At 40.0% G+C, this 27,771-nt stretch overlaps 1 protein-coding gene across 5 annotated transcripts; it reads left to right on the top strand.

Annotated features, from left to right (window-relative positions):
* The first annotated feature begins 1,008 nt into the window (after nucleotides 1-1,008).
* Nucleotides 1,009-27,667, top strand: FMR1 (fragile X messenger ribonucleoprotein 1). 5 transcript variants are annotated; one of them, XM_083422472.1, is made up of 16 exons: nucleotides 1,009-1,846; nucleotides 4,836-4,888; nucleotides 7,669-7,762; nucleotides 9,782-9,853; nucleotides 10,485-10,633; nucleotides 11,261-11,354; nucleotides 11,449-11,565; nucleotides 12,402-12,572; nucleotides 12,692-12,770; nucleotides 14,693-14,802; nucleotides 17,375-17,437; nucleotides 20,295-20,381; nucleotides 21,116-21,311; nucleotides 22,178-22,357; nucleotides 23,287-23,369; nucleotides 25,166-27,667. In XM_083422472.1, exons 1-16 carry the CDS (start codon nucleotides 1,796-1,798, stop codon nucleotides 25,325-25,327), a joined length of 1,761 nt encoding a protein of 586 aa, XP_083278598.1. In that variant the 5' UTR covers nucleotides 1,009-1,795; the 3' UTR covers nucleotides 25,328-27,667. The 5 variants fall into 5 exon arrangements, with proteins under 5 accessions (XP_083278598.1, XP_083278600.1, XP_083278601.1 ...); XM_083422474.1 differs by having other exon boundaries at nucleotides 1,043-1,846; nucleotides 25,171-27,667; XM_083422475.1 differs by lacking the exon at nucleotides 17,375-17,437 and having other exon boundaries at nucleotides 1,137-1,846; nucleotides 25,171-27,667.
* The last annotated feature ends 104 nt before the right edge of the window (nucleotides 27,668-27,771 follow it).

Genomic DNA, 27,771 nt, shown 5'->3' with positions numbered 1-27,771 from the left:
ATATTCTTCCAGTTACATTTTTCTATTCTAGTTACATTTTCTAGTGTAAAAAAACACTTTTTAGAAAGATACAAAAAGGTGATACATTTGATAAATCAACAGTTGCTTTCCTCAGCTACATTCTTTAGTGGCATTACAGCGATACATCCATACAGATGTGCAAGATACAAGTAAAAAGATACATTCTTTTGTGAGCATAGAAATACATAACACTGAGAGGTTCATTTATTAACTCCCCTCTTTGATCATGGCTTCTCTTATGACACATTGGAAGACTCAGGAGAGGCCCAATGGAAGTCCTTCTTCCCACAGCACACAGTTAACCTGTGGCAGGGATGGCCACAAACTAGGATGGCTTTCAAAGAGCATCCGTCATATTCACGGAGGATTAACATTGGCATAAAGACTGCCAACGGCTACTAGCCACAATGGCAACCGGTGCTGGAAGCCAGGGCTCTTGCGCCTGGGCTCTCCACAAGCATGACGGGTAGGTCCCCGTGGGGACAGGATGGGGGAGTAGACGGGCTACAGGCTCTTTTTGTGTATTTGTGAATGTCACACTTGTGTATTTGTGAATGTCACACTTGGGGAAAACGCACACACAGTACAAAAACCAAAGCCTTGACTGCGTGTTTATTTCAATTATATGTTCTGGTATTTCTCTTCCTCTGAAAACAAAATGCATTCCCTTCCATCTATTATCCCATTGTTAAAAGAAACAGTCCAACAACAAAAACCCTCGCCTCACTTTTCCTCCCTCAGCCCGCCATTAACGGTCCCATGCGCTTTTTGAAACCTAGGAGCGCCCTCCCGTTCGGCGCCGACTTCCACGATTTGAGGGGGCAGCCTTCTCTCCCTAACATTTCATTGGGCGGCGCTGCCGTCACTCTTTATAGAGTATATTATGGAAAGGCGGGATTGGCGGAGGAGGCGTCGGCGTCGCTAAGCAGCCGTTCCGCGCTCACGAGTCGCTCGCGCGCGCGCCCCCGAGCGGTCTCAGCCGCTCTCTTGACCCGCCATGTTCTTCTCGCTTTGTTGCGCGAGATCGCGCTCCCATCCGCCCACCCGCCCCGCTGCCGTTGGCCGGCGCGTAAGGGAGCTCAGCCTCTCGGCGTTCGGAGGAGATCTCGCGAGAGGGCGCGCGAGGTTAGCCCCGTACTCGCGAGCGCGAGAGCGCGCGCTCTGCCTCCGCGCAGGCGCAGTCGCGAGGCCTTTTAAACCCCTCTCCCCTGCTGCCGCCGCCCCCCGCCCCCCCCTCCGCCTCCGCCGCACGCACTAGCTACTGCTGCCTCTCCGGCCGCCGCCTGCTTGGGGGCCCCGCCGCGTCACGTGACGGCGCCAGGTTTTTAATGTTTACATTCGAAGCGGGCGGCCCGCGGCGGCGCCCCTCCCCCGCTCCCCGCCTCATTCTCCTCAGTCGCCTCAGCAGCAGCAGCAGCTCCGGCTTCAGTCTCCTCAGAGGCGTCCTCCCCTCAGCGACCGTTTCGCTTTCATTTCCGGGCAGCAGCGGCTGCGGCGACTCTCGGCAGCCCCAGCCCCCAGCACCACGACAACGGCGGCGGCGGCGGCGACGGTGGTGGTGGCGAGCCGCGTCGAGGAGGAGGCGAAGGAGGAGCAGCAGCAGCAGCCGCTCGCCGGCCTAAGCCGCCGCCGCCTCTTGCTCCACGCGCCCGCCAGGGACACGGAGCCCGGAGGCCACAAGAAAGGAGGAGCGGGCGGCCGCGGCGCCGCCGGCTGCCTCAGCCGAGGAGGGCCTTCCAGCGCCGCCAGCCCAGCCTCCTGCCCGGCAGCAGACATGGAGGAGCTGGTGGTGGAGGTGCGCGGCTCCAACGGGGCCTTCTACAAGGTAACGGGCGGCGGAGGGGCGGCCTGGCCAAGGGGGAGCCGAGGTTTAATGGGGGGCGCCCGCCTCGCGAAAGGGGCTCCGGGGTGCAGGTAGGGACCTCCGGCGACCTCGTCACCTGCGCCCTCGCCCCACCGTCGCCCTTTGGCGATGGGCAACAGCCCCCTGTGGCTGAAGGGCTGCGGGTTTTTTTGGGGGGGGGGAGCCCCGGCGACGGGGGTACGAGTTGATTAGGGTGAGTTGGGGTGGGTCCACCTTGCGCGTTCCTCTTGGGCTCTTGGTCCTGTTGCCTTAGGGGGGGGGGCGAGTTAATGGTTTGCTTTGTGCCTGTGCTTTAGTTATTATTATTATTACGCGTTTTGTGTTTCCACCTTGCATTACTATTCCTTAAGTTTGTACACCGTCTTTTTGCGCTGCGAGCCGCCCCGCGGTCTGCAAAGGGAAGGTGGGCGTACCAATTTAAAGCGTAATTAAAAAAAAGTGCATCGGACCCAGCCGCTCCTTCTCCAGCAGCTCGGTCCTGCCGCGAGCCGGGCAGAGGCGCCCCAAATGGGAAGCGCCAAAGACCCCGAGCAAGAAGACGGGACTCACTCCTTGGGGCTCCCAGCAACTGGAATCTTTTACTGCCCCGCAGGCGGCGGGGAGGGTGTGTGCGCGCACTTTGTCCGTGGTTTTTGTCGTCGTCAATTGTACTTTTTAGTTGCTTTATTCAGCGCACGGCAACCCAAAACTGCAGACAGACGACAAACCCACCTGCCTGACATAGATAGGATAACTAATATGGGGAAAAGAAATGCATGAAAAACATCCCACCTGCTTCCAAATGGCCAATATTGGTGGTATATGCAGTTCATTTTGGGTGTCTGTATATTATATGCGTATTCTCATGGGGTCGTTTTGGTAAAGAGTAGGTGTCTGAGTTGGGCAGTAGTTAACCCAGCTGAGTTGGGGATACCTAGTTTTGATGAAGGGGGTGAAGGAGTTGAGAGGGTAGGAGGCTAGTGATGCCGTGGTTTCTTTCCCTGGATGATTGAGGGCATGCATCCCAGAAGCCTTAAAGGTGTATTTGGGGACCTGGTTAAATATAGAAACGAGTGGGGGAAAGTGTAGGTTTTGAGGAAGAGTTGCAGGAGACATTTAACTTGGATGAGGGGATTCTAGTAGGTGAAGTTGAAAGAGTGTGGCCGCACATGGTGAGATGCCCAGTCTTTGTTGCTCCAAGTGCACCCAAAATTTGTAAAAGTTCTTTAAAATTGAATCCTCATGAGCGCCTTTTTGCATAGTGTTAACTAACACTATTCCTTGCTACAGGTAGGTAGCTGTGTTGGTCTGACACAGTTGAAATATATTAAAAATTGTCCAGTAGCACCTTAGAAACCAACTAAGTTTGTTCTTGGTTTAAGCTTTTGTGTATATTTTGACTATTTCTTGCACCTGTGGTTCAAACTTGCATTGGTCTTAGGTTGGCTTCTGCAACAAATTAATTGTTAACTTCAAACTGTTAATACATTTGTATCAGTTGGCTGAAGGTTCTTTTTATTTTTCCTTTCACAAAATATTCTCAACCAAATTATTCAGGTATCCTCTGCCCTATTTCAGCCCTATTGAAATCAAAATCACAATTATTGTGATTCATCTGCTAGCATATTAGAGTATTAGACATATTCCATTTGATAGTGGAGAAATTGGCTTAATGGCAACATTCGGAACATGAAGTATCATTTATTGTGGATTTAATTCAAGTATCTGTAATTTCCAAAGGATTCAGTGGCATCAACTTCTGAACCTTAGTTTTCCTAAGAACAATACCTAGGGCATACCTAGTCCTCTAGGCATTGCGGTTGGTACAGAAATTGAACTAAAAATCCTAACTTGAGCAGCTAGGATCTGCCTAGATTCTTAGAAGACATTTGTGCTTAAAATAGTTTATCACTGTTAACTTTCACTTTTTATATAAACACTAGAAGGTAGCTCTTAATGCTTAACACTAGTAGATATTTGGGCATTGTTTCTTCTCTCTGTTCTTTTTGCAGCAACTTTGACCAAAAGAGTTAATACTTAGCCTCTTAAATGACCACATGGTTTAAGACTATAAAACCGATCAAACGGGCCAGACCTAACCAGTAGTTCAGGTGGAATTTTCTGTCTAAATGATGCAAAAGAAGCAAGAATGAATTTGGGAATTTGTTTCTGCAAAAGTTACCTACTTGTTATTTCCAAACAAGACAGTTAATTTCAATGTATCAAGATAGTTGTGTCCAAACAAGACCACTGGTAGTTATTAGTGGGGGGTTTCTGATACTATTTCTTTCATTCCGTTGAAATAGGTGTATTTTTGCTTTCTAAATGTACAGGTTTATTAATGCTGCTCTTCAGCTGCAATATGTACAGTTAAATTAATTTGAATCCAGCTACAATCAGCAAGTTACTTAAATAGAACTAAATAAAAGCATCTGCCTATAATACTATGGAAGCATGCAGTGGTTCTTAAAAGTTTCGGGACCGCTGTGGAGGGTTGCTTTTTCTGAATCGGTGGATTTGTGAAAAGATTCCAGATTAAAATTCAGAAGTTACATTTGTCCCCTCTGAGCCTAATCTTGCAATGCTAGTGCTCAAATAGTGGCAACTACTTATTCACTGTGTGTGTGATACCATACTTTCTAAACATTTGAGTAAAGATGTTCTGGGGTGACTGGATAGTAATTCTGCAACTTTAAATACTAACTTTAAACAAACTTTTTGCTGTAGCATATTAGTAATAACATTATGCATGCCATACATATATTTTGGTACCCTTTTGCATTTGTCATTTTTCTCTTCCATGCATGTAACGTGCATAAATTCTTAGCATAGCCAACCAACTGCTATATTGTGCCAGTTTGTTGCATTTAGAATAAGGATTCAGAGTTTCCATATTATACCATTAAGAATAATTTGTATTTAAATGATATCTTAATAGTAATACCTGTAAATTCTCACTTCTCTTTTGCAGGCTTTTGTGAAGGATGTGCATGAAGATTCAATAACGGTTGCATTTGAAAATAAGTACGTATGGTCCTGATACTGACTTGAATAGTTTTAGGAGATGCACTTATGAGTTTTATATAATCCAGAAATGTAGTGGCATTGAGGTAGTGGATAAACTTAAATAAGTTAATATTTTGATATTTCTCTTGCAGCCTTGCAACCAGTTTTTGAAACTCCCATTGTTCTAGATGCATTGTTCGACAGGGAATTTCATTAGCATGAGCAGTTTCTGAGCTCTGGGCCAAATATTTCCGATTAAAACTGCAGAGTGGAAGGAAAGGAGGACCTTTTTCTGCCTCTTCACTTCCAGCTACTCTCTGAAGACTGGAGAAGAAACCTTCTTAAGTATATTAGGGGTGGGTGGGCAGGGGAAGGACTAGACCATATGAAAAATGAAAATAATATTTCAGCTGCAATTCATTTTCAGCTTTGTATTCTTGTTATTAAAAAGCACGCCTAGACATTCTATTCTTGCACCCGTAACCTAGGTTTAAGGTGCCATTTAGCTCCTAGCTTTTATATCTCAGTTTCTAACACTGCTTGCAACTACTTCCAGAAGCGGTTGCCTGCCATTGCTGGCATTTTCTTTGGAACTCGAAGGCACTTGGTCAAATGTTCGGGGCAAATGCATGCTATTATTTCTCACAAGTATATCCTCACCATTAAACACATGGGAAAAAATGAGTTGCTGTACACTTAAATAACTCCTCCCCTTTATACCCATAGCTGAAGAGTTCTGTGCATAGAGATGACTATGTAGGTTGGCACTGGGATATTTTTTCCATGTGGGGTAGATGTTTCCCTAATGCTGTAGAATAGTTTATAACCTGAAGAATTGTTGAGAAGTTTTATATAAGGAGATGAATTAAAACAAACAGCATGTCTGATAAAGATTAATCCATTTCAGTATTTAACATTATTGAACACTAAAATTTGTTTTCTTGAATGATTAACACACTAATCCAGTTGTCTTTGGTGAACGAATTACATGTATAAATATTATTGTTTACACTGCTTAGATAGTTTTATGATTAAGTAGTCTTAATCTTAAGAAAATAATATCAATTGCAGGTTCAGTTGCTCCTTTGAAAGCTACCTTCAAATGCTAACCTTCTGCATTTCTTTCTTGCTCCAAGATACGAAGTTGCATACCTGAACTCAGGAAGCCATAGATTATGGTTTTTCATGAACATTCCTTTCTTGGCTGATTGTCTCTTCCCTGCCAGGCTATGTAGGAAACAAGTCACAATCCATGGTTCAGACCTTAATGTTAAGCCAGGGATTGTGTTTTCCTTTCTCCATGCACTTGCATGTAGGGGACAAGTATACCAGAAAGAAACAGTCAGGGTAAACTGTTAATTCTGGTTTACTGTGACTTACAAATGAGACCTGTGAAAATGTTCTGTCTTGACCTCTTGTATGACAAAGTGATAAACCCTAACCCAAGTGTGCTTTATTGAAATCAGTGAAATGTTCATGTGATGCATTTCACTCATGGCACTCATCTTTTGCTGCCAACTCACATTACTTTTGGTGATATGCTGCAATGCTTCTCTGCGATATCTCTTAAAATGAGAGGTTAACTGTTTAACAGTCTAGCACTTTGTTTCGTGTAACAATGCAAACCTGAAAGTCTTATGAGCACCTAAATCAGGACTTTTTTGGGGGGCTAAGGGTTACGTTACTGTGATTAATAATGGAAAATATAAATATTATGAAACCTGTCTCCCCCCCTTTTTTTGATGTCTTTTTTTAGGGTTTGTGATTTTGTGTTGACTTAAAATAGTGCTTCAACTGTCAATATACTGTTCTAAGGTTGATTCCTCCTCCTTTGGAGTTAGTTCTAGAAACTGTTGTGCTATGACTATTACTCCTGTGCAATGAAAGTGAGGATTGGAGAGAGCATTTATACAGTTTGGGGCATTTTAAATTGGAGGTGCACAACTCAAAAATAATAATTGAGTTGTGCACCTCTAATATACACATTTGTGCATGAGCCTTCAAAACATTCTATAACATTAGGCATAATGCAAATAGAAAAGCATGGGTCTAGAAGTTCATCCTCTGCCTCTGTTTCAAAGGTTTTTCCAGCTCTTATCAGATACTGATGAGAAATAAACTTCCTGATATCTTTGCCTGCCAATCTGCACCATGTAGGATGCCTCTTTAAACTTTTTTCAGACATGTTTTTTGTTCCACCACTGTAACGACTTTTCAACAACCTTTTTACTGTACTTCACTTTTTTTTCTCAGCAACCCGTAGCATGATATTTTCACTAATCTCAAAATTTAGATGAAGAAGAAGCTGTGCAGTCAAAATGATGCAACCATTGTTCTATTTTTGATATTACTGAGTGCATTAAACAAAGATTAGTATTTTACATTCTTGGTGAGGGACTACAAGCTGTCAGGAAATAAGTTACAGTTAGTCCATAGGCCTTCCATCGTGCTGGTTTGCCTTAAACTTTGTCAAATAAGTCAAAAGAAATTTATCTGCGGCAATGAGTAAAACAGCTTTTGGTTACACTTTTAAAAGGCTATTTTTTAATATTTCAGAATTACAAAGATAAAAATCCATCTCTTTCCCTCATTTAACACTCTTTCCAAGTTAGTTAGCTTATATAATCAGCTCATTGCAGACTCCTAATAATTTTGAATTTGTTCAGATTATTCCAGCTCACAGGGTTAGGGTCCAGGTAAGTAATCAGTGGCCACTGTTCTTTATTGATGTTGTGTACTTTCTGCTTCACCTGCTTCAGTTACTATTTAATAGCCTTTGCTTTTATTTTGTATTTCAGTTGGCAGCCAGAGAGACAGATTCCTTTCCATGATGTCAGGTTTCCTCCACCTGTGGGTTACAATAAAGATATAAATGAGAGTGATGAAGTTGAGGTAATAACTGTTTTAATTGAAGTTTTTAGGTCAGGGGAGAACATAGATAAAGTTGTAGGTTTTTTAGAAGAACATAATTGCAGTCTGTGTTAAAACTTCTTTAGGCTACTTTTTCAAGCAGTGTGCATCAGAAGCAATTCACACCCATTAAAAATCCATTTGAAAGAAACAATCACACAAAAGATCTAAACCAAAACAAACCATACAGGCATAAGAAATCCAGGAAAACAGTAGATGTTAGTGTGTGGACACAAAGGTACAGGTGTACATGCAGTCAAAATAGAACATTTTTCTGTTTACACTTAGATTTTCACATTGAGAATCTTACATTATTGCTAGTTGAGAGCTGATGGTGTATGCAGGATGAATAATATTACATGCAGACTCCAGAAGTGTCAAGGAGATCATTTTTAGCAAAAAATGCAATTCTGCTGGTTAGGTCTTCAAAAGAACCCCAAAGTGCCATACTTTCATCATTCTGGGTTTAATTTTTAAATCGCTTTTTAAAAGAAAGATAGCTTGCCAGTTTGAGCTAATCTAGAAATAAGACTGTAAGTAGAAAAAGAAATATTAACAGAATAAATCTGATTATTTTCCACAACTTCACTAATTCAGTGGAAACAGGACTATAAACTATCTTTTCTATACCCATCAGAGATAATTTACTGTTGCATGTCTCTCCTTAATTGTAGCCTCAATCCCACATGCTACATGCATCGAGAGCTTCTCATAGAGATCTGTCTTAACCCAGCCTGATGCCAGGCTGCTGCTGACTTGCACTTCAGCACAAACTCTATGTTGGGCAATTAGTTCATGTCCAGCAGAGATTCTTTTGCATCTCAACTTGGAACATACAGCAACTTGTTACTCAGTCTCTAGCCCTTGGCTCTAATCGTCAAGCAGCTTGCATGCATAGGATTTGAAGCAATGCTGCGGGTTTTCCAGAAAAAATTGAGGATTGAAAAATTTTCATTGACTCCAATTGATATAGTTCTAACTGATAGTGTGCTTATTTGTCTGGTTTTTATTAAACTAAAAGCATGCACTGTTTTACTTGATCTACAAATATTTCAGACCTTTTCCAATAACCCAAAATCATTTGAACTGCAGTGTTTGTTTAAAAGCTTTATTTTGAAATTCCTAACTTCACAATCCTCTACATGTCTCCTTAGGAGTTAGCCCAGCTGAGTAACAACAGGCTTACTTCTGGGTACTTGGTTACAGACTTTCAGCAATTACATATTTTCCCCATATGTTTAATGAATTTGTTGAGGGTAAGATTGTGCCCACTGGTGCTGTCCCATAATTTGCACGCATTCAGCTGTTTACACCATGCACAACTGGATTGCCTGGTACAATCTGTATATGCATATAGTTGTGCAGAACCTGCTCAGAGCCATTCTCAGCTTTCTCACACTGGCTGAGGCAAAGCCTGATGCTACAATCCAGTTCCACTTCCATGCATTCATTGAACATGTATGAAGAACCAAAGTATAACTGTGAAACTGCCCAAACTGACTCTTAATGCATTCAGTTTTGTTTATTTTAAAACACTGTATTTTTTAGAAATAGAAAACTTGCTATTGAAAGAGAGTAGAAAATATCCATTACAGATTCTTTCCCCACCACACTCGCCTTGAAAAAACTAGCTTCCAGATCACGCCCAGATGAGGTGCAGGATGGCTTTGAATATGGCTAGACCATGTACATTTAATACAGCAGAATGGTTATGGTGCTGCAACTCAGTGGTATGTAGGGGGATATGAATAATAATCTCTTTTCAACTACTAATTTCCAGTATAGTGTGGAGCATTATTAGTGTGGTGTCCTGTTTTTCCACTAGATCATAGAATTGTAGAGTTGGAAGGGTTCAAGAGGGTCATCTAGTTCAACCCCTGCAATGCAGGAATCATTTGCTCAATGTGAGACTTGAACCCATGACCCTGAGATTAGGAGTCATATTCTGTGACTGTGTCTACTGCATAATAATATGATATTCTACACTGTGATTTTGTTTAGGTTTATTCCAGGGCTAATGAAAAGGAACCTTGTTGCTGGTGGCTGGCTAAAGTGAGAATGATAAAGGGTGAGGTAGGAATATATATATTTTAATATTCTGGCATTGACATGTTAAGTGTAGCTTTTGGATTTCAAGTTCTTGTGGGTCTCTCTTCAATTTCCTCCTAGAACCCAAGTTTACATATGTGTCGAAGGGACACAGATGGCGCTGTGGTCTAAACCACCAAGCCTCTTGGACTTGCCAATCATAAGGTTGACAATTCAAATCTGTGTGACAGAGTGAGCTCCCATTGCTTTTCCCCAGCTCCTGCCAACCTTGCAGTTTGAAAGCATACCATTGTGAGTAGATAAATGGGTACCACTGCGGCAGGAAGGTAAATGGTGTTTCTGTGCGCTCTGGCACTCATCACGGTGTTGCGTTTCTGCAGAAGCAGTTTAGTCATGCTGGCCACGCGACCCAGGAAAGCTGTCTGTGGAAAAATGCAGACTTTCAGCCTGAAACTGGAGATGAGTGCTGTACCCCGAAGTCAAATTTGACAGGACTTAACCATCCAGGGGTCCTTTACCTTTTACCTTAAATATATGTTAAAGTAAAAAAATGTAGTTTCTCCCAGACGTAGTGAGACCTCTTCGAAGTACAGTTGTAGCACACATCACTTCTCAGTTAAACATTCTCTTAGACAATTTTGTTCTTTTGAATTAGTTTTATGTAATAGAATATGCAGCCTGTGATGCTACCTACAATGAAATTGTCACAATTGAGCGTCTACGATCTGTGAATCCCAACAAACCTGCAACAAAGGATACGTTTCATAAAATCAGACTTGATGTACCAGAAGATTTAAGGCAAATGTGAGTATAAAGATCTTTTAAAGAGTTTTAATTCATTTTTTAAAGTTTGTAATATCATCTCATTATAGTTTTTGTTCTACTCCAATATCAACAAATGCTTGACTTTTACAAAGATGTTTACAAATACATTGCAGTTTAGATAGTTCTGAAAGCCCTGAAAGGCATTGTGTATAGCAACATAACATTTAATTAAAATATTGTATTTATTGCAATATATACATGAATATGAATGATTAGGATCCCAAATCTCACCTGTCACTATTTAATTGCCTGTACATGTATGGGGCAGATAACCTAACTAGTTGAAACCAAATGAAAATGTGTAAGTATAAATTTAACTACCATTGGAGGCTTGTGAATTATTTCACTTTTAGTCACTTAAATATCATACATGACTCAGGTCTTTTTCCTAGACTGTGGCATTTCATTGTTATATTGGCATTGTTGTGATAAGGGCAGGTCAGCTGAGAAACACAGTGGAGCTCTTGGGCAGCTCTTCTCTTACCTCACACTGTGGTGCAGAGCATACTAGGTTATACTGTTCTTCATGCAATCCTGTGATTGCTTTACGATATGATGGTTCCATTAAATGAACATTCTGAATTTTTTAAGTACTTTGTGTTTTAGGTGTGCTAAGGAATCCGCACACAAGGACTTCAAGAAGGCAGTTGGGGCATTCTCAGTCACATATGATTCTGAAGCCCATCAGCTTATAATTTTGGTATGTGTTTCTGCTTTTGATGTATTCAAACTGTTTTACATTGGATGTGATACTGATCAAAGATCTCTTTTCCTCCTGTCCCCAAATTCTTTAGTCTATTGATGAGGTAACAACAAAACGCGCAAATATGCTCATTGATATGCACTTCCGAAGTCTTCGCACCAAGTTATCATTGATTATGAGAAACGAAGAAGCAAGCAAACAATTAGAGGTACTGTATCTGTTTGTATTTGGAAAAAACTGCACTGAAGCTCCACTAAAGTTGTATATGCTCTACTGATACCTCTGTGGAGAGTTTTCAGGTGGTATACACTTCCGGGTTTGCTGTGCTCGCAACCTGAAGTTTACATATCCAGAGGGATATGTAAGCAGAAGTATGACTGTTGGCCCACTGTCCCAAAGAGGTAGATAACACTTCGATATTTAATTCATTGCCAGCAGTAGCCCTTGAAATAGTCCACTGTAGTTTCCATTTTACAGGCTTGCCTACCAGTAACTACTGAGACCATATAATTTGAACCTAGCTGAACTTTTGGAATGGTGAATACCGTAGATTCCAGTGTATTAGGTGCCAATTTGAGGGGGTCGTCTTATACGCTTCGGCAGCTTCGCTGGGCAGCGGCAGTGGGTGGCGGGCTCCGTGCCGAAAGGAAGCCACCCAGCAATGCTAAGCCAGCTTTGCTGAGCGGCTTCCTCCTGGCAAGGAGCCCACTGCCCACTGCTGTTTTAGAAGCTGCCGTCGCAGCAGCAGTGGGCAGTGCGCTCCGCTCTGCACCGGAGTGGAGCCCGCCGCCCACGGCAGCCATACCTGGCGTATAAGACGACCCCCAACTTTCAAACCTCTTTTCCTGGATTAAAAAGTCGTTTTATATGCCAGAATCTATGGTACTTTAAAATGCTAACAGATTTTCCACACGTAATTGCTTTGCTAGCTTAACTGATTGTATTTGGTACTTTTTAAGGCGTCTCAAAGAGAGCATGAGGAACTTTGCTGATTTTGCAATCCTCTAAAGTTTCATTTCTAACCAAGAATGCATCTTTTCACAGAGTTCAAGGCAGCTTGCTTCACGATTTCATGAACAATTCATTGTACGTGAAGATCTAATGGGTCTGGCCATTGGCACTCATGGTGCTAATATTCAACAAGCGAGGAAAGTACCAGGTGTGACAGCTATAGATCTTGATGAAGACACTTGTACATTCCATATTTATGGAGAGGTGAGTTGCACCTGTTGCTCTCTTTCTTTCTCTCTCACTCTCACTTACACATACAAACACAGCTCTGATTGTAAGACACTGCAGCCCTTTAGCATCCATTTTATTTGTATTTCCTATAGGATCAAGATGCAGTAAAGAGGGCAAGAAGTTACCTTGAATTTGCTGAAGATGTCATCCAAGTCCCCAGAAACTTAGTAGGTATGTTGATTTGAACTATGATTTTGAAGCTGTTTGGAATCTAAGGCTCAAAACAGGGAGTAGTTGAGTGCTGCTATAACCAAAGAAGGATGTCAAAAATGCCATAACGTTTTCAAAAATGCCAAAATTCTAGTGCTTTATTAAAGAAAAGTGCATGCTTATGAGCTTGTCAGGTTTCCTAGACTTTACAGAATCCGCAGCAAGGAGATGGCTTGTTCATATCCAAGCAAACATTCACACACTCTAGATACAAAGCAACATACACCACTTTGACCTGATTTCCCATCACTTCACCTGACCGAATGAGGGCATAGTGTGGCAAATACCCAAATCTCACAGATAGCTTCCCATTTCCGTTCTCAGAGCCCAGCAGCCAAACCCCACAGATAAGGATAACATCAAAGCTAGCCAATTAGTCGATATCAAAGCAAGTGAATGTGAACATATATGAGCTCATGATTACATCAACTACCAATTAATTGTGGCATTTTCAGAAAAAGAAAAAGTTCATGAAAAGTTCACTGTTGGTTCAAAAGCTAAGTCAGTGCTCTTTTCCTTGGAAAGATCAGAAGACTATTTGAAACATGGCTATGCTATTCTTTAAGCTTCAGTTGTGATACATGTGTTGTGGTTTAACATCTGAACAATACACACCATAAAAAGTCCACACATAGCTTCTCAAAACCATGCATTAGACAGCTTTGAGTTAAAATATGCTTTTCTGTATTAACACTGAGGGCATTTACCTGGCTTTAGGAATAGGCATTTTAAGTAATAGAACAAGTGATATATTTTATCTATTAATTGTGTCTCTTACTGGATCCAGCGTCTAGCAATTGATCACATGCACTAGAGCCAGGGGATGCCATCCTGCATATTACAAATATCTAGGAAGCCCATATGGATAACTTTTTGCTCCTCTTTTGTGCCTTTCCACTATCTGAGCATTTCAGTTCTCAAATTATGAATACTTGACTTGCTAACTAAAAAGCATAATATTTACTTTTCCTCATTGAGAGACATTATTTTGTCCACTGAATCAGCACTTGCCTACTTAACATTCGGCACCCCAAAAGCTGGAAGAACCACTTTGTTTAATTGAAATAAGTGTTAACATGTTTCAATTTGATTTCAGTTTCATAATTAATTAGGTTATTTATAAATGTTATAAGTTTATTTTGTTTATAAAAATATATCATAGAAATAACAAAGCAGTTTACAATAATGACTATATCTAATAAAACACACCCAAAAATCCAAGACCCTCTGCCAACTGTTATGGAGAGATGTAGTCTTAATTATCCTATTTTTATATTCTTATAAGTTTAGAGTCAAACAGAAATCTGCCTCTTGCGTTTAAGTAGGTATAATCCTGCAGTGCATGAGGATCAAATAACTGCAAGTTATAGGGTTGTATGAAGATTAGTTACAGTAACCAGGTAGCATACTTGCATTTTAAGGAGATAAACTGATTAAAAATGGGGATATGCGATTGAAGTTACTGTTTTTAAAATTGTGGTTTTTTAAATTTTTCATTATGCTAATCATGATCTATAACATCTAGAGCACCTGATTTGGATTAAGATGAATGTACATTGCTGTTTTGTGATAATGTGGGGGGGGGTTTTGTTGAATTAGTTCAATTTTTTAAGCCATAGGCTAGGAGAAAAGCGTAAATACGATAATCAATGGAGATGGAGCATGTGTGTGTGCATGGTTCTCAATCTCACAAGGAAGCTTCTATGTGCACTCAACCAAATTCACTTACACGCCCCATGGAAGGGAGTGGTTGGTATGCAAACTTACTGTAGCAACACATGATTGAAACTTTCAGATAGTTGCTGAAATATGTTTTGTGCTAATATTTCTATTTGTCTGATCAAAACCCTAAATTCTCCCTGTTGTGTATGTTTTTATAATAGGAAAAGTTATAGGAAAAAATGGAAAACTCATTCAAGAGATCGTGGATAAATCAGGTGTTGTAAGAGTGAGAATTGAGGCTGAAAATGATAAAAATATTCCACAGGAAGAGGTATGTGAAGTGAAATAAAGTGGACTTGGTTTATATGCTGTTTCATATTTAGCGAGGGTGGGGGGACAGATGCAATTTCCTAAATACTGTCCATTTCTATTATAAAACTTATGCATATAGGTTCTAAGTTAACAACCCTGCCTAATTATGATTGATCTGTTTAAATAAACCTCTGTTTTAAGAATAATATTTCATTGTACAGTGGTACCTCTGGATGCGAACGGGATCCGTTCCAGAGCCCTGTTCACATTGTGAAGCAAATGCAAGCTGTGCATGCACGGGTCGCAATTCGCTGCTTCCACGCATGCACGTGACATCATTTTGAGTGTCTGTGCATGCACAAACGGCGAAACCCGGAAGTAACGTGCTCCGCTACTTCCGGGTCGCCACGGAGCGCAACCCGAAAATGCTTAACCAGAAGTTACTTCAACCCGAGGTATGACTGTACTTAAAAGTGCCATCAAAGGTAAAGGTAAAGGTACCCTTGCCCGTACGGGCCAGTTGTGTCCGACTCTGGGGTTGCGTGCCCATCTCGCTTAAGAGGCCGGGGGCCAGCGATGTCCGAAGACACTTCCGGGTCACGTGGCCAGCGTGACAAGCTGCATCTGGCGAGCCAGCGCAGCACACGGAAACGCCGTTTACCTTCCCGCTAGAAAGCGGTCCCTATTTATCTACTTGCACCCGGGGGTGCTTTCGAACTGTTAGGTTGGCAGGCGCTGGGACCGAGCAACAGGAGCGCACCCTGCCGCAGGGATTCGAACCGCCGACCTGACGATCGGCAAGTCCTAGGCGCTGAGGTTTTACCCACAACACCACCCACGTCCCTAAAAGTGCCATTAGTTATCCTTATTTTTAGCCTGGTGAAATAGGTCGCTATTTCCATTTTAGAAATTAAGACCTTGAATTTAGGAGAGAGGGGAACTTTCCCCATGAATACACAGCAGGTCCATGGCAGAGGTGAAATTTAAACCAGGATGCAAGTCCCCGGAGTAGCTTATCTGATAACATTAGCTTGATATTGTTGAAAACTGAAGGTTTTCCTTTATTATGTTTGGATAATTCGTACCAGGGTGGATTTGATTTAAATCAAATTGATTTAATCAAATTGATTTAAATCATTTTTAATTTTTTTATACAGAATGACTCATTCTTGCTGGTATAATCTTAATATTTACAACCAGAGGAAGGTTTCATTTTTGGAATAATAAATTTTCAGAGTAATTTTTACAGTTATATCAAAAATTACTGATTTGGTTATACTATTAGAAATACATAAGCAGATAACTATGAAATTATTGTGATGTTTAATAAGTAAACTGTCTATATTTGGACAACTTTTCTGCTGTACTTTATTGGAAGGAGAAAAATTATCATTTCCTTAATAACAATTTAAGCAATTTATTTAACTAAAGCAATAACATTGTAGCATATGTATCCATGTTTGTTAACTGGTGTGGTTAAATGTTTTTTGTTTAAAAAACAACAACTTAGTTTTAGCACACATGAAAAACTTAAAACAAATCCTCATTTCCTGATGCATAGCCTTTGGACTATAATGTAATTTAAACAGAAGACTATACTTAGAAAGATTTTTACTCCAGAAGCATTTTATATTTAAAAATCTGATTTAAATCAAAGAAATCCTATTTAAATACAAAAAATACGATTATTATTTTTTTAAATTAAAAAATCATTTATTTTTATCCACCCTCTCCTGTACATTAATAACAAACCATTTCCCATGTATAAATTCTTGTGTAGTAAAATGTCACCATGCACATACAAGTCAGTATCATTAGACTTGTGTGAATCCCAAGGTATAATGAGGATTGCTCAATGGACATAAAAAATTAGATGACTGGGGGGGGGGGGGTATGAAATGGAGAACTGTGAAAGAGACTGGCTTAGAACCCAGGCATCTTAAAGGGTCATAATACAGACTTCCTTTTTTTAGGTTCTGAAAGAGCAACAGATTCATGTATGGGAACATCGAGAGTTGTATTTCCATTTCAGAATTTAAGTATATCTCACAGCTTAGGTTTTGGTGATGGTCTTTATATCCTGCTGTATCTTATGGGCTCAGAACTTTAATAGATTGAGTCCAAAGTTTGGTGGTGGTATTTAGCCAAAAAAATTGTATTGTAATTTTTTTATACAGTTTTGTACAATTGTACAGTTTTGTACAGTTGTAAATTTTTTTATTGTACAGTTAGTTCCAGTAGCATATTTGTCACTTGCCTTTGGTTTTTTTATCAAACACATGTATTAATAAATATTTAAAACACAAATTTGTTGCATTGGCCCATTGCATAATTTCTCTGGAACTATAAAGTGCTTGTATGGTGACCATGTCTCAAAAAGCAGAAAGTAACTACTGCAGAGAGATACTTGCACACTTAAGGTTCTACCAATGTATACTGTAAATTAGGCATATACCTATTTGCAGTTTTCAAATGCTTCTTTAAAAGGTGGGCTGCAGTGTTTATATCCTGTCAAGTTTTGAGTTGAAGGTTCTGTGTTAACTCCTATGTATTTAATGACATCACTAATACTTGCATTCCTTACACTGCAGGCGTTAGTTGTGTCATCAACTGTGGCAGGGAGAAAGCAAAAACCTGAACTCAAAACTTGGCAGGTAAGTAACATTGAACCTCCCCTCCCCTCGTTTTTTCCTTCTTCTTTTGCAAGTTGATTTAACACTTCAGTTATCACTTACGTTAAGTGATAACTGAAGGATCATCTTTTAACAGATAAATGTACATTTAACATGTAACAATGGAAGGGGAAGGCATGGCTTGCTGGGGAGAGGATACTGTTGGAGAGGTGGGGGACCCAGATTTCTACTGGCAATCTGCTCCCAATCTCTTGCCCATTCTCTATTTTTAACACTCGATTGGGAGCCACCCAGAGTGGCTGGGGAAACTCAGTGAGATGGTCGGGGTATAAATAATAAATGATGATGATGATGATGTTCATGCCTATACCCTTGGAGGCGTAGGGGAATTAGAGGTGTCACTGAACTGTCTTTTTCCTCTTGGGAAGGCTGCAAATCCTTCTGGAGTTTGCTCCCTAACATTACAAAATGTAATGTGTCATTTAAGTGGGGTAACCACTCCCCTAGGACTATTGTGCCCTCTGATCGGCTAGTCCTGTTAATGAACACCAGGCCAGTACTTAACAAAATCTCAGATCTGATTCTGGATAAGGGAACAGACCTGCCACATATTACCAGGACCTGAATGAATCAGCTGGTTAAAATCTATCTGACCCAGCTTTGCTCACCTAGGTACTCAGTGCATCACCAATCCAAATTAGATGGTCTGAAGGGGAGTAATTATGGTGGTAATTATGTTCAACATAATATTAATATAATAAATTATTATTTATACCCCAGCCATTTGGCTGGGTTTCCCCAGCCACTCTGGGGCAGCACCCATCAGAATATTAAAAACCTGATAAAACATAAAATATTAAAAACTCCACTAAACAGGGTTGCCTTCAGATGTCTTCTAAAAGTAAAATAGTTGTTTATTTCCTTGACATCTGATGGGAGGATGTTCCACATGGAGGGCACCACTACTGAGAAGGCCCTCTGCCTGGTTCCCTGTAACCTCACATCTTGCAGTGACGGAATCGCCAGAACATGAAACCCCCTCTCTTCTTTCCTGGGCGATGAGAGTTGTACCTGGTGTTTGGTCAGAGAAATTGATTGGGGCTGCTATGGGTGTCCTGTCAACCTCAGAAGCCCACTGTTGAAATTCTGCAAGGCAATCTGAGGAGATAATTGCCTGCCTCCATGTGAAGCTAAGTGTTGCCATTGATAAAGTTTCTGGAGTGTTCAGCGTACCATCCTGTCCATTTTTACGGAATCTGTTTCAGTTACTCATGCCTGAAGATGTACACAAGATGTATGCAGCTTGCTATATGCTCTCTGCCCATGCTCATCTCATCTGGTTTGCATCTAAGAGTTGGGAACACTGTTTTTGGATTGTTTCATTCCTGTGCAGGTTCTCTCCCACCTTGTGCTGGACGACTCTGCCTGGGCCCCTTTCATCATTCCCATTGCTATTTAATACCTATATGAAGCTGTTGGGTGCATTCATTTGGAGGTTTGGGTCAAGGTGTCACCAGTATGCTGAAGATACCCAAACAGCTACTAAATTCTTACAACGTGTAGACACTGTGGATGGGCAGTTTCCAGGCCGAGCAATTGAGTTGTATACCTGCTCTGGATGGAGTTTTACTCTCTCTAAAGCAGCTGGTGCATAGTTTGACTTTGCTGCTCAACCAATTGCTACCTCTAGAAACCCAGCTGGCCTCATTGTCTTGGAGCGTTTATTACCAATTTCAGTTGGTGTGCTAACTTTGACGGTTCCTGGACAGGGATACCCTTGCCATGATGGTCCATGCAATGATAAACTCATGATTAGACACTTTCAGTGCTCTGCACATGGGGCTACTCTTATGCCTGGTTCAGAAGTTGCAACTTCAGATGTGTTCATGGCACACTCAGCATTGAGATCAGCATCTGCTGCCTACTTACTTGTGAGCCAAATTCAATGTTTTGTTGATTTTATCCTGGGATGAGGATATCTAGCAGACCACCTCGCACAGTACAGATCAATCTAATTTGTAAGATCTTCTGAGGAAACACCACTGGTCAGTTCAGGACCAGCATATTGTCACTTTAGGACAATGCAAAAGTGGGCCTTTTCAGTGATAGCACCCACTTTCTGGAATCCCCTTCCTCAAGTAATTCATGAGGAAGAGATAGTACTGACTGCCAAAGAATTCTTTAAACCTTTGTTGGCTTACACCTTCCTCAACTGACTTGTTTTTTTCTTTTTCTTTTGTACACTGCTTGGCTTTAACTGAGATATACAGGTAGCTCACAACTGCTTGCATGTGAGAGTTCAACTTTGCACAGTAGAAATAACACAGATTAAATACATGAAAGGCAGAGTGGTTTTTTTGTGCAGTTCCCCCGCTCAGAAAGAGCTTTTAAGCTCTTCCTGGCTTGCGGGTTGGAGGGTAGGCCTATTCAATGCAACAGCTCCAGAAGATAAGGTTGCTCCCCCAGGGGCAGTTCCAAAGCATGGTTTTTTGTATATATGCACCATCTCCAGAATGTAACCCTCATGTAAGTTGTGAGTTATCTTTATTATGAATAAATATAATTTTATAGAATTGTATCCAAAGTTCTACTCAGAGAAGACCCATTGAAATTAATGGACATGACTAACCTAGGTCCATTAATTTCAGTGAATCTACTCTGAGTAGAACTTAGTTGGAAAGAACCCACAGTCTTTATGTAAACCACCTGGAGACTGATACTTTATTATTTGCTTGTAGTATTTAATGTTGCTTAACAAAATTCACATAGATTTTAAATGCCATCTGGAAAGTATCTAGAATGTTCATTCTTTTCCTAAGAAATTGCAATTGCTATGGCTTTGCACCTGAAGATCTCTGATTCACCAATTTCTTTCTAGGGAATGGTTCCTTTTGTCTTTGTGGGAACCAAGGACAGCATTACGAATGCCACAGTTCTTTTGGATTATCACCTCAACTATTTAAAGGTAAGGAAAATGAACATACTTCGTGGGGAGTGGAAAAGTTAGCTTAGAACAGCAATGTCCAACAGGTCGATCGTGATCTACTGGTAGATCCCTGTGATGTTTTGATAGATTGCGGTCGATCTCTGGCTCCCTTTCCTTAGTGCCCCCAAACTGACTCCTGCCCCCCTCGCCCCACCTCCATAGCTGTATGATCTCTGGGAGGGAAGATGGAGCTTTCTGGAGCTTTCTCTGCTGCTGTTTTGATCCATAGTGATCTTTTTGTGAGTGACTTTACCGCTTTGTCCCTAGCCTTTCCCCCCAAAAAAGCTTTTTTTTAACCCCTAATAAAAGCTCAACAGATTCGAGCTGACCCCCCCCCCAAAAAAAAAAACCAACCCGGGGCTTTCCTCCACCCCCAAAAAAGCTCCACAACTTTGAGCTGAACCCCAGAAAAACAGGGGTATAACACTGCCAGTTTTTAATTCTGAAAGTAGATCTCTGTCTCTTGAGAGTTGGCCACCCCTGGCTTAGAACAATGGTTTGTGATATTTTTCTGAGTTTCTGATTCAAATTCTGATGTTAAATAGCTATGTAGTAAACAGAATTCTTAACAATGCTGAGTAACTGGTTTAAATCCTGACATTATCATATATTTCTTAAGCCAGTTGTGGAAGAAGCCAAACCTCTGACCAAGACACTTAATAAGATTGGTTAAAATGGCAGCAACTTCCTGTAACTTATTTCTCTATTTATAGGAAGTGGATCAACTGCGTCTAGAGAGATTGCAAATAGATGAACAGCTTCGACAGATTGGGGCCACTTCCAGACCACCACCAAACCGCACAGATAAAGAAAAAGGATACATGACTGATGATGGCCCAGGCCTTGGAAGAGGTAGCCGACCCTACAGAAACAGAGGGCATGGGAGACGTGGACCAGGCTATGCTTCAGGTAGGTAACTTGGATTGTTCAGACTTGTACCCTCTGATTTGTTATGTGCCTTTATTTGTTATGTGGTTGAGTATGTCTAAAAATGTGAATGAGTTGCAGATATGGAAATAAATGTGACTTCTACATAATAGTTGCGACACCTACTATGTTCATTGTCAGGTTCATTTGGTTATGTCTTAATGTCCATTCTGAAATACTATACAGATTGAACATCTATAAATTTAGCTTTATTAACGTACTAATGTACCTTAAGTTGAAAGTAGTGTATTGAGTTCAAAGATCCTAATTTCTTATCCAGAAGGAAAAATTACATCTTCCATTATCCATAATTGGATAGTGAGGTTATCATTTGTTTCTGGGTGCTGTATAACAAATTACAAAAACACAATGAAAAGCTTTTATTTTTACTGAAATTTTGACATTGTCATGTGAACTGTATTGGTCAGTGTCTACAAACTGTTGTGAATATAAGTCAGTCTACACATTGTTCGGGTCACTACTTGCAGTAGTCTTAACAAGCCGTTCTGTACAATTTCTTCACACATGCTACATGTTATCAGGACTCTTATTGCAGCTATGTCAAAGCAAATTTTAAACAGCAGCTCATATAATAAATTCCTCTTCATTCTTAGCACTAGTGAATTGAGCTGAGATCCCTTTTCTGAAACAGATAAGCTGCTTAAATTAATCTAGACTAGAACTTTACTTTTACATTGCCCTTGCTGAGAAATATTACGGAAACTATATGAAACTAATATTTTAGAAAGAGGCTAGTTTTAACCGGTGGGTCATTCAGTTGGTTGGATTTTTCTAAAATATTGTGAAAATAGACTGTGGTATGTCTTGGTTTTTTTAAACTTTGATAGGCGCTAATTCTGAAGCATCAAATGCTTCTGAAACAGAGTCTGATCACAGAGATGAGCTTATTGACTGGTCATTAGCCCCAGCAGAAGAAGAGCGTGACAGCTACCTTCGTAGAGGAGATGGGCGAAGACGTGGTGGAGGTGCACGTGGTCAAGGAGGAAGGGGTCGGGGAGGTTTCAAAGGTGAGTAAATGATTATGATACTACATGGCAGGTGAGCTATTAGAGCTCTTGATCGCATCCTATACAGCTGGTGTGTGTCTGAAATGAAGAAATGAAGCTAGTAGATTTGCTGAACAACATTGTAGCAGTAACAAAACAAAAAAAAAACCCTGTTTAAAACTGAATCGTGCCAAACCATATTCCATGCGAACTGAGGAATGGTAGAGGCAAAATAGCAACTAGAATTTCCAGAAAGCAAGGAGTGAGAGAATACAGAGGAGAAATATATATCATTAAATACTATTGTCCACTCACAAGAAGGACACCAAATCTGCCCAATTAACAAGCTGTTTTGTTCCTACACAATATATGTCCCTAAAGTTGCACAGCTTGGGGCTTATCAAGGCAGGTTTGCTATAGGTCCCACCCTAAGCTACTGATTAGAGGTTTTTCTGTGACTCATTTCCCTAAAATGTTTTATGATTTTTATCTATCTTAATGTGTGAGCATCTAATTTCCACCAGAAATGTAAAGCATTCCTTTTTTTACATTTATATATCACTTTCCTACCAGTATACTCAGTGCAGTTTACTATTTAAAAAGTACCGTATTTTTCCATGCATAAGACACCCCCCCCCCCCATGTATCAAGACGACTCTTTTTTTTTAATCAAAGCACTGGTATATTTAGTACCATATATTTAAGCAGCAGCGATCAGGTTGGACAAAGTTGTTGAGCTTTTCTTCAGCAATCACAAGCTTGCCCAGTCCACCGCTAAGCCTGCACTGAACACAACCCCCTGTGCATTCACCATCTGTGTATAAAACAACCCCCAATTTTTGACTAATTTTTTTAAAGCAAAATATTGTCTTATACTCAGAAAATACGATAAGATCCAAAGAACAACAATAACAGGGAAGACTTTTCTAAAATCCATTTTTGATGTGCAGGAAATGATGAACAGTTGCGAACAGATAACCGTCAACGTAATTCAAGAGATACTAAAGGGAGAACAGCAGATGGGTCACTTCAGGTAAAAAAATCATTTGTTTATTTATTTATTTATTTATTTATTACCTATGCACTCATCAGCATCTGCATAAATGGAGTTGCTCTTGATAGTCATGGAGTGATGCATCCATGCACACCTATCCTTGTCTGCATAAGAGTCCCCACCCCCCTGGCAATTCTGCAACATTTGGTCATTGGAAGTTGCCTCAGTAATGGTATATTACTACCAATGACTGAAGATGTTCATTAGCCCAAGGGGGAGGGCTAATTTTTAGCAATTCCTCCTTCATTCCCTTGTGTGCCCCTAAATCTGACTGGGTAAAATGAACAATTTGAGCTGGTGTAGGAGGGGTGGGAATTACCTAAAATTGTCGTCGCCTCCCCCAATTCTGCTGGTGGTTACCGTCCATCAGTGAACAGACACCATTTGGTACCACCCAAAATAATTTTATTTAGGTTTTTAATCTCCATCATTCCCAAAGAATCAAGTAGAGTAATACTTTTGAACAGTTGACTTAATAAAAGCTCTGAAATGCATTTTTAGAAATTAGAAATCCTGTTTCTAAAAATATACAAAAATAAACCACTGCTTAGCTTTAACTACTAAATGCGTACCTGTAGAACAGGGGTGTCAAACTCAAATTCATCGGGGGCCGCATCAGCAGTTTGATCACCCTCAAAGGGCCGGTTGTATCTGTAGGACTATGTGTCCACTCTTTATTATCATAAATTATTGTCACTGCATTCAATTATTGATAATAATAAACAGCATCATGAAGCAAAAATATTTCCTGTTTGAAAACAAATATATTTACATCACTAAATTCTGAGCACATTAATTCTACATGATATATTGTCAAATTATTATAATGGCCACAGATCTTCAAATTCTAAAAACAAAACTTTGATCCCATGCAAGAAAACAAGGTTAGGGCAACTTTAAAACAATTTTAATGTCCAGTCGTTAAAAATATAGCAAAACAGGAAGGGGATGCACAAAACTAATAATTAAAATGGGGGGAGGGAATGGAAAACCTTAGCATCATGGGTGTAGCCAAGGGGGGCAGAGGGGTAGCTGCCCGTCTCTAAATCAATAAAAATCATTCCCTCACTTTCCTCCGCCATGAATACGGAGAACTTCGTGGCCAGCGAGAGGCTCGTGACGCGGCCTACGTGCGGCAGGGGTCGCAGGGGCGCCGCGCGCATGAGCTCCGCTTGCGGGCCTTACTGGAGCAGATAAAAAGCTGGGCTCGTCATTTCTTTCCCCGCTGAGGGAAAGCGGGAGTGGGGGCGTTGCTTCGTCTCCAGAGGCTCCGCCCACCCGCCTGCCTGCTTTTCAGGCCGCGCATGTGCTGAAGAGGCGGCTTTCTTGTGTAAAAAAAAAAGAAGTGAAAATAAAAGGTGAAGGCTGGCGGCCGGCGGCGGCTACACGGGCCACATGACGAGGTCTGGCGGGCCGGATTTGGCCCGCGGGCCTTGTGTTTGACACCCGTGCTGTAGAAGATCAACTTCCATCTTATTTGGAAGGTAAATTCCAGGTTTTGTTGGGTTTGCCTAGGAAACCAGTCCTGCAAAATTACTAATAACTATGATACATACAGTCAAGTGTTGCAGAAAGTTCTGACCTTTGTACAAGCCTAAATGCCTGAACAGTATTAAAAATAAATTTGGTTCCTTTTAACGGCACACTTCTAGAATATATTTTATTTGAAGAAGGGGAAGAACTTCTTAGAAAAAGTGCTCTCCAACGGGTCTTGATAAATGTTCCTTTTTAAATTATCAAAGGGGTATGCTTTATATAACTCTAATTTGTTTCAGATCAGAATTGACTGCAATAATGAAAGGAGTGTCCACACTAAAACATCACAGAATACCTCCAATGAAGGTAGCCGGTTGCGCACGGGTAAAGATCGTAACCAGAAGAAAGAGAAGTCGGACAGCGGGGATGGTCAGCAACCGTTGGTGAATGGAGTACCCTAAACTGCATAGTTTGAGAAGTTATATTTCCTAAACTGTTTCAGTAAAACTTATTCCACATTAGATAAACTTATTAGGCCAAAGACAAATAGTAGGCAAGATGGCGCAGGGCATGAAATGAATATAAAAAGTTCTTTTCGCCTTTTTTAAACATCAGTATGCAGTTTTTTCAAAATAAGATGTTTTACTTGCATTAAAAATACCTTGAACTTCTGGAAAAAAATTGCTTTTAAGTACATATTGCACTTCAAACGATGAAATAATCCATTTGTTTGTTTATAAAATAATGAAACTGTGCATAGGTATTTCTGTTCAGTTGTACCATTTCAATGAATTGGTCAAAATCACTGCTAAATTTCAATTTTTAGAATAAATAGTGTTTGCAGTAATCAGATTGGGCTTCTGTTTTTAATCTTTTAGGAGTTACTCACCTTAAACATTAAAAGGTTCTGTTTTATGTCCTGTGTCAGTTCACATTTTGGTTCACTTTTTCAGTATTTTAGTGAACCTCTCGATATATGTGTAATGTAACTAAATTGTCATTTTCATTAGCAAAAAGTTGTATGATCTGTGCCTTTTTTATATCTTGGCAGGTAGGAATACTATATTTGGATGCAGAAATCAGGGAAGCTGAGTTGGAAACACTAAATGTACAATATATGTAGCAAAACTTCTCCAACAATTAGTACTTTATTAGAAGAATGCATGCTTTCCATATTTTTTTCCTTGCATAAACATCCAGTTAGGCAATTTTAAGAATAGAAAATTTATTTTGCACTGAAATAATGGCAGATTGTGTTACTGAGATGGTGTGTTTTGTTTTTGTTTCCTTTTCAGACAGGACAAGAGAAGTTTTTTGTTTCGTTTTTGTTTTGTTTTTTTAAACCTATTTCCATTTGTGATAAACTAAAACAATTCATGGTTACTGAGGGAACAAATTGTAACTTGTTCATAAGCTAGTAGTTTGTGCCTGCTGTTGGCCAGAGGACCAATTTTAAAGAATAGCTTTCTTTTTAGTTCCCCTACATTTTTGTTTGAAATTTGGAATCTGTCTCAGATGAGAAAGGAAGTTGATTTCTATATGTGAAACTTAGAAAAATTCAGGGATAGTGTAGTTCAACAGCCTTGGAAACAGAACAGTCTTACAAGTTCTCGTGTACAAGTAGATTCAAAACATGTTACTGAAGTTGGCATTAAGTTTAGTTGCCCATAATAGGGGTGGGGGATGCTTTTTATTTCTGATCATGAATGAAATTGTACTTGCAAAAAAAAAAAAAAAAGTATAATAGGACTTCCATTTTAAGCTATTCTGTTTTTCTTAAATTACTCCAGTAGGAGTTTGGGTGATTATGTACAGAATTGTACAAACCTGGCCCTTGTATCTGCATGTTGTGCATTTTTGTTTCTCTGCTGCTTTTTCTCCGCCCATCCACCCCCTTGCATACAAGCAAGCATATAAAAATGGCAACAAACTGCACACAACTTAACAAATATTAAAAAGTCTTAAATATTGCCAAACTTTAAATGTTGATTTCTAGTTATTTATTTTGGGGGAATGTATAGTATTTGAAAAAACTGAAATTGGTACCTTGCACACATCATCTGTAAGCTGTTTGGTTTAAAATACTGTAGATAATTAACCAAGGTAGAATGACCTTGTAATGTAACTGCTCTTGGGCAATATTCTCTGTACATATTAGCTACAACAGATTGGATTTTATGTTGACATTTGTTTGGTTATAGTGCAATATATTTTGTATGCAAGCAGTTTCAATAAAGTTGGATCTTCCTCTGCTAATGGATGTTGATGCAATCTTTATAAATGATTGCTTTTCAAAAAATCAACTTAAAAAGAAGCAAGAACCTATTTTATTTCTGTGTTAAATTGGAAACATTGTTTACTCCAGATGTGTGAAAGCTGAAACATTTTCAGTTTCAAGGATTTGGCTGGTAATGTGCCATTACTGGTTGAACAGTACATATTTAGCAATTATATGCACTAATTTTACACTCAAGGCTGACTTCAGTAAGGTGCTAACTAGATTTGACTTACTAAAACTGTAATAGGTTAATCACATTTTCAAATGACATTTTTGCAGTATTTTTGTGCTTTAGATGTGTATCCCTTTCCAAGTCAAAAAATCCACTGTTTATAAGTATTCGTACAATTTAAAAAATTGTAAAATCAAAATGTAAAACTCATTTTGAAAATCATGCGTGTTACAAAAGGTTGAAAGTGTAGCAAATGTCTGATGTTTGGGTTCACCTACTTATTGGTAACTTCACATACAGTCTAATGAATTACAATTATTTTGAAAAATAAAGTTTTTTTAAAGAGTGAAAGGTATCTGTGAATGACCACAAAATTCAGGTACAATATAAGACAGCCCTCCCCAAGAACTTGAAACACAAAACCAAATTTGTTCACTCTCACACAATTGTATCAA

Source organism: Podarcis tiliguerta (genome assembly GCF_965153285.1).
Source record: "Podarcis tiliguerta genome assembly, chromosome: Z".
NCBI classification, from domain to species: domain Eukaryota; kingdom Metazoa; phylum Chordata; class Lepidosauria; order Squamata; family Lacertidae; genus Podarcis; species Podarcis tiliguerta.
The sequence above is the reverse complement of the archived record's forward strand: the minus strand, read 5'-3'. Positions and strand labels throughout refer to the sequence as shown.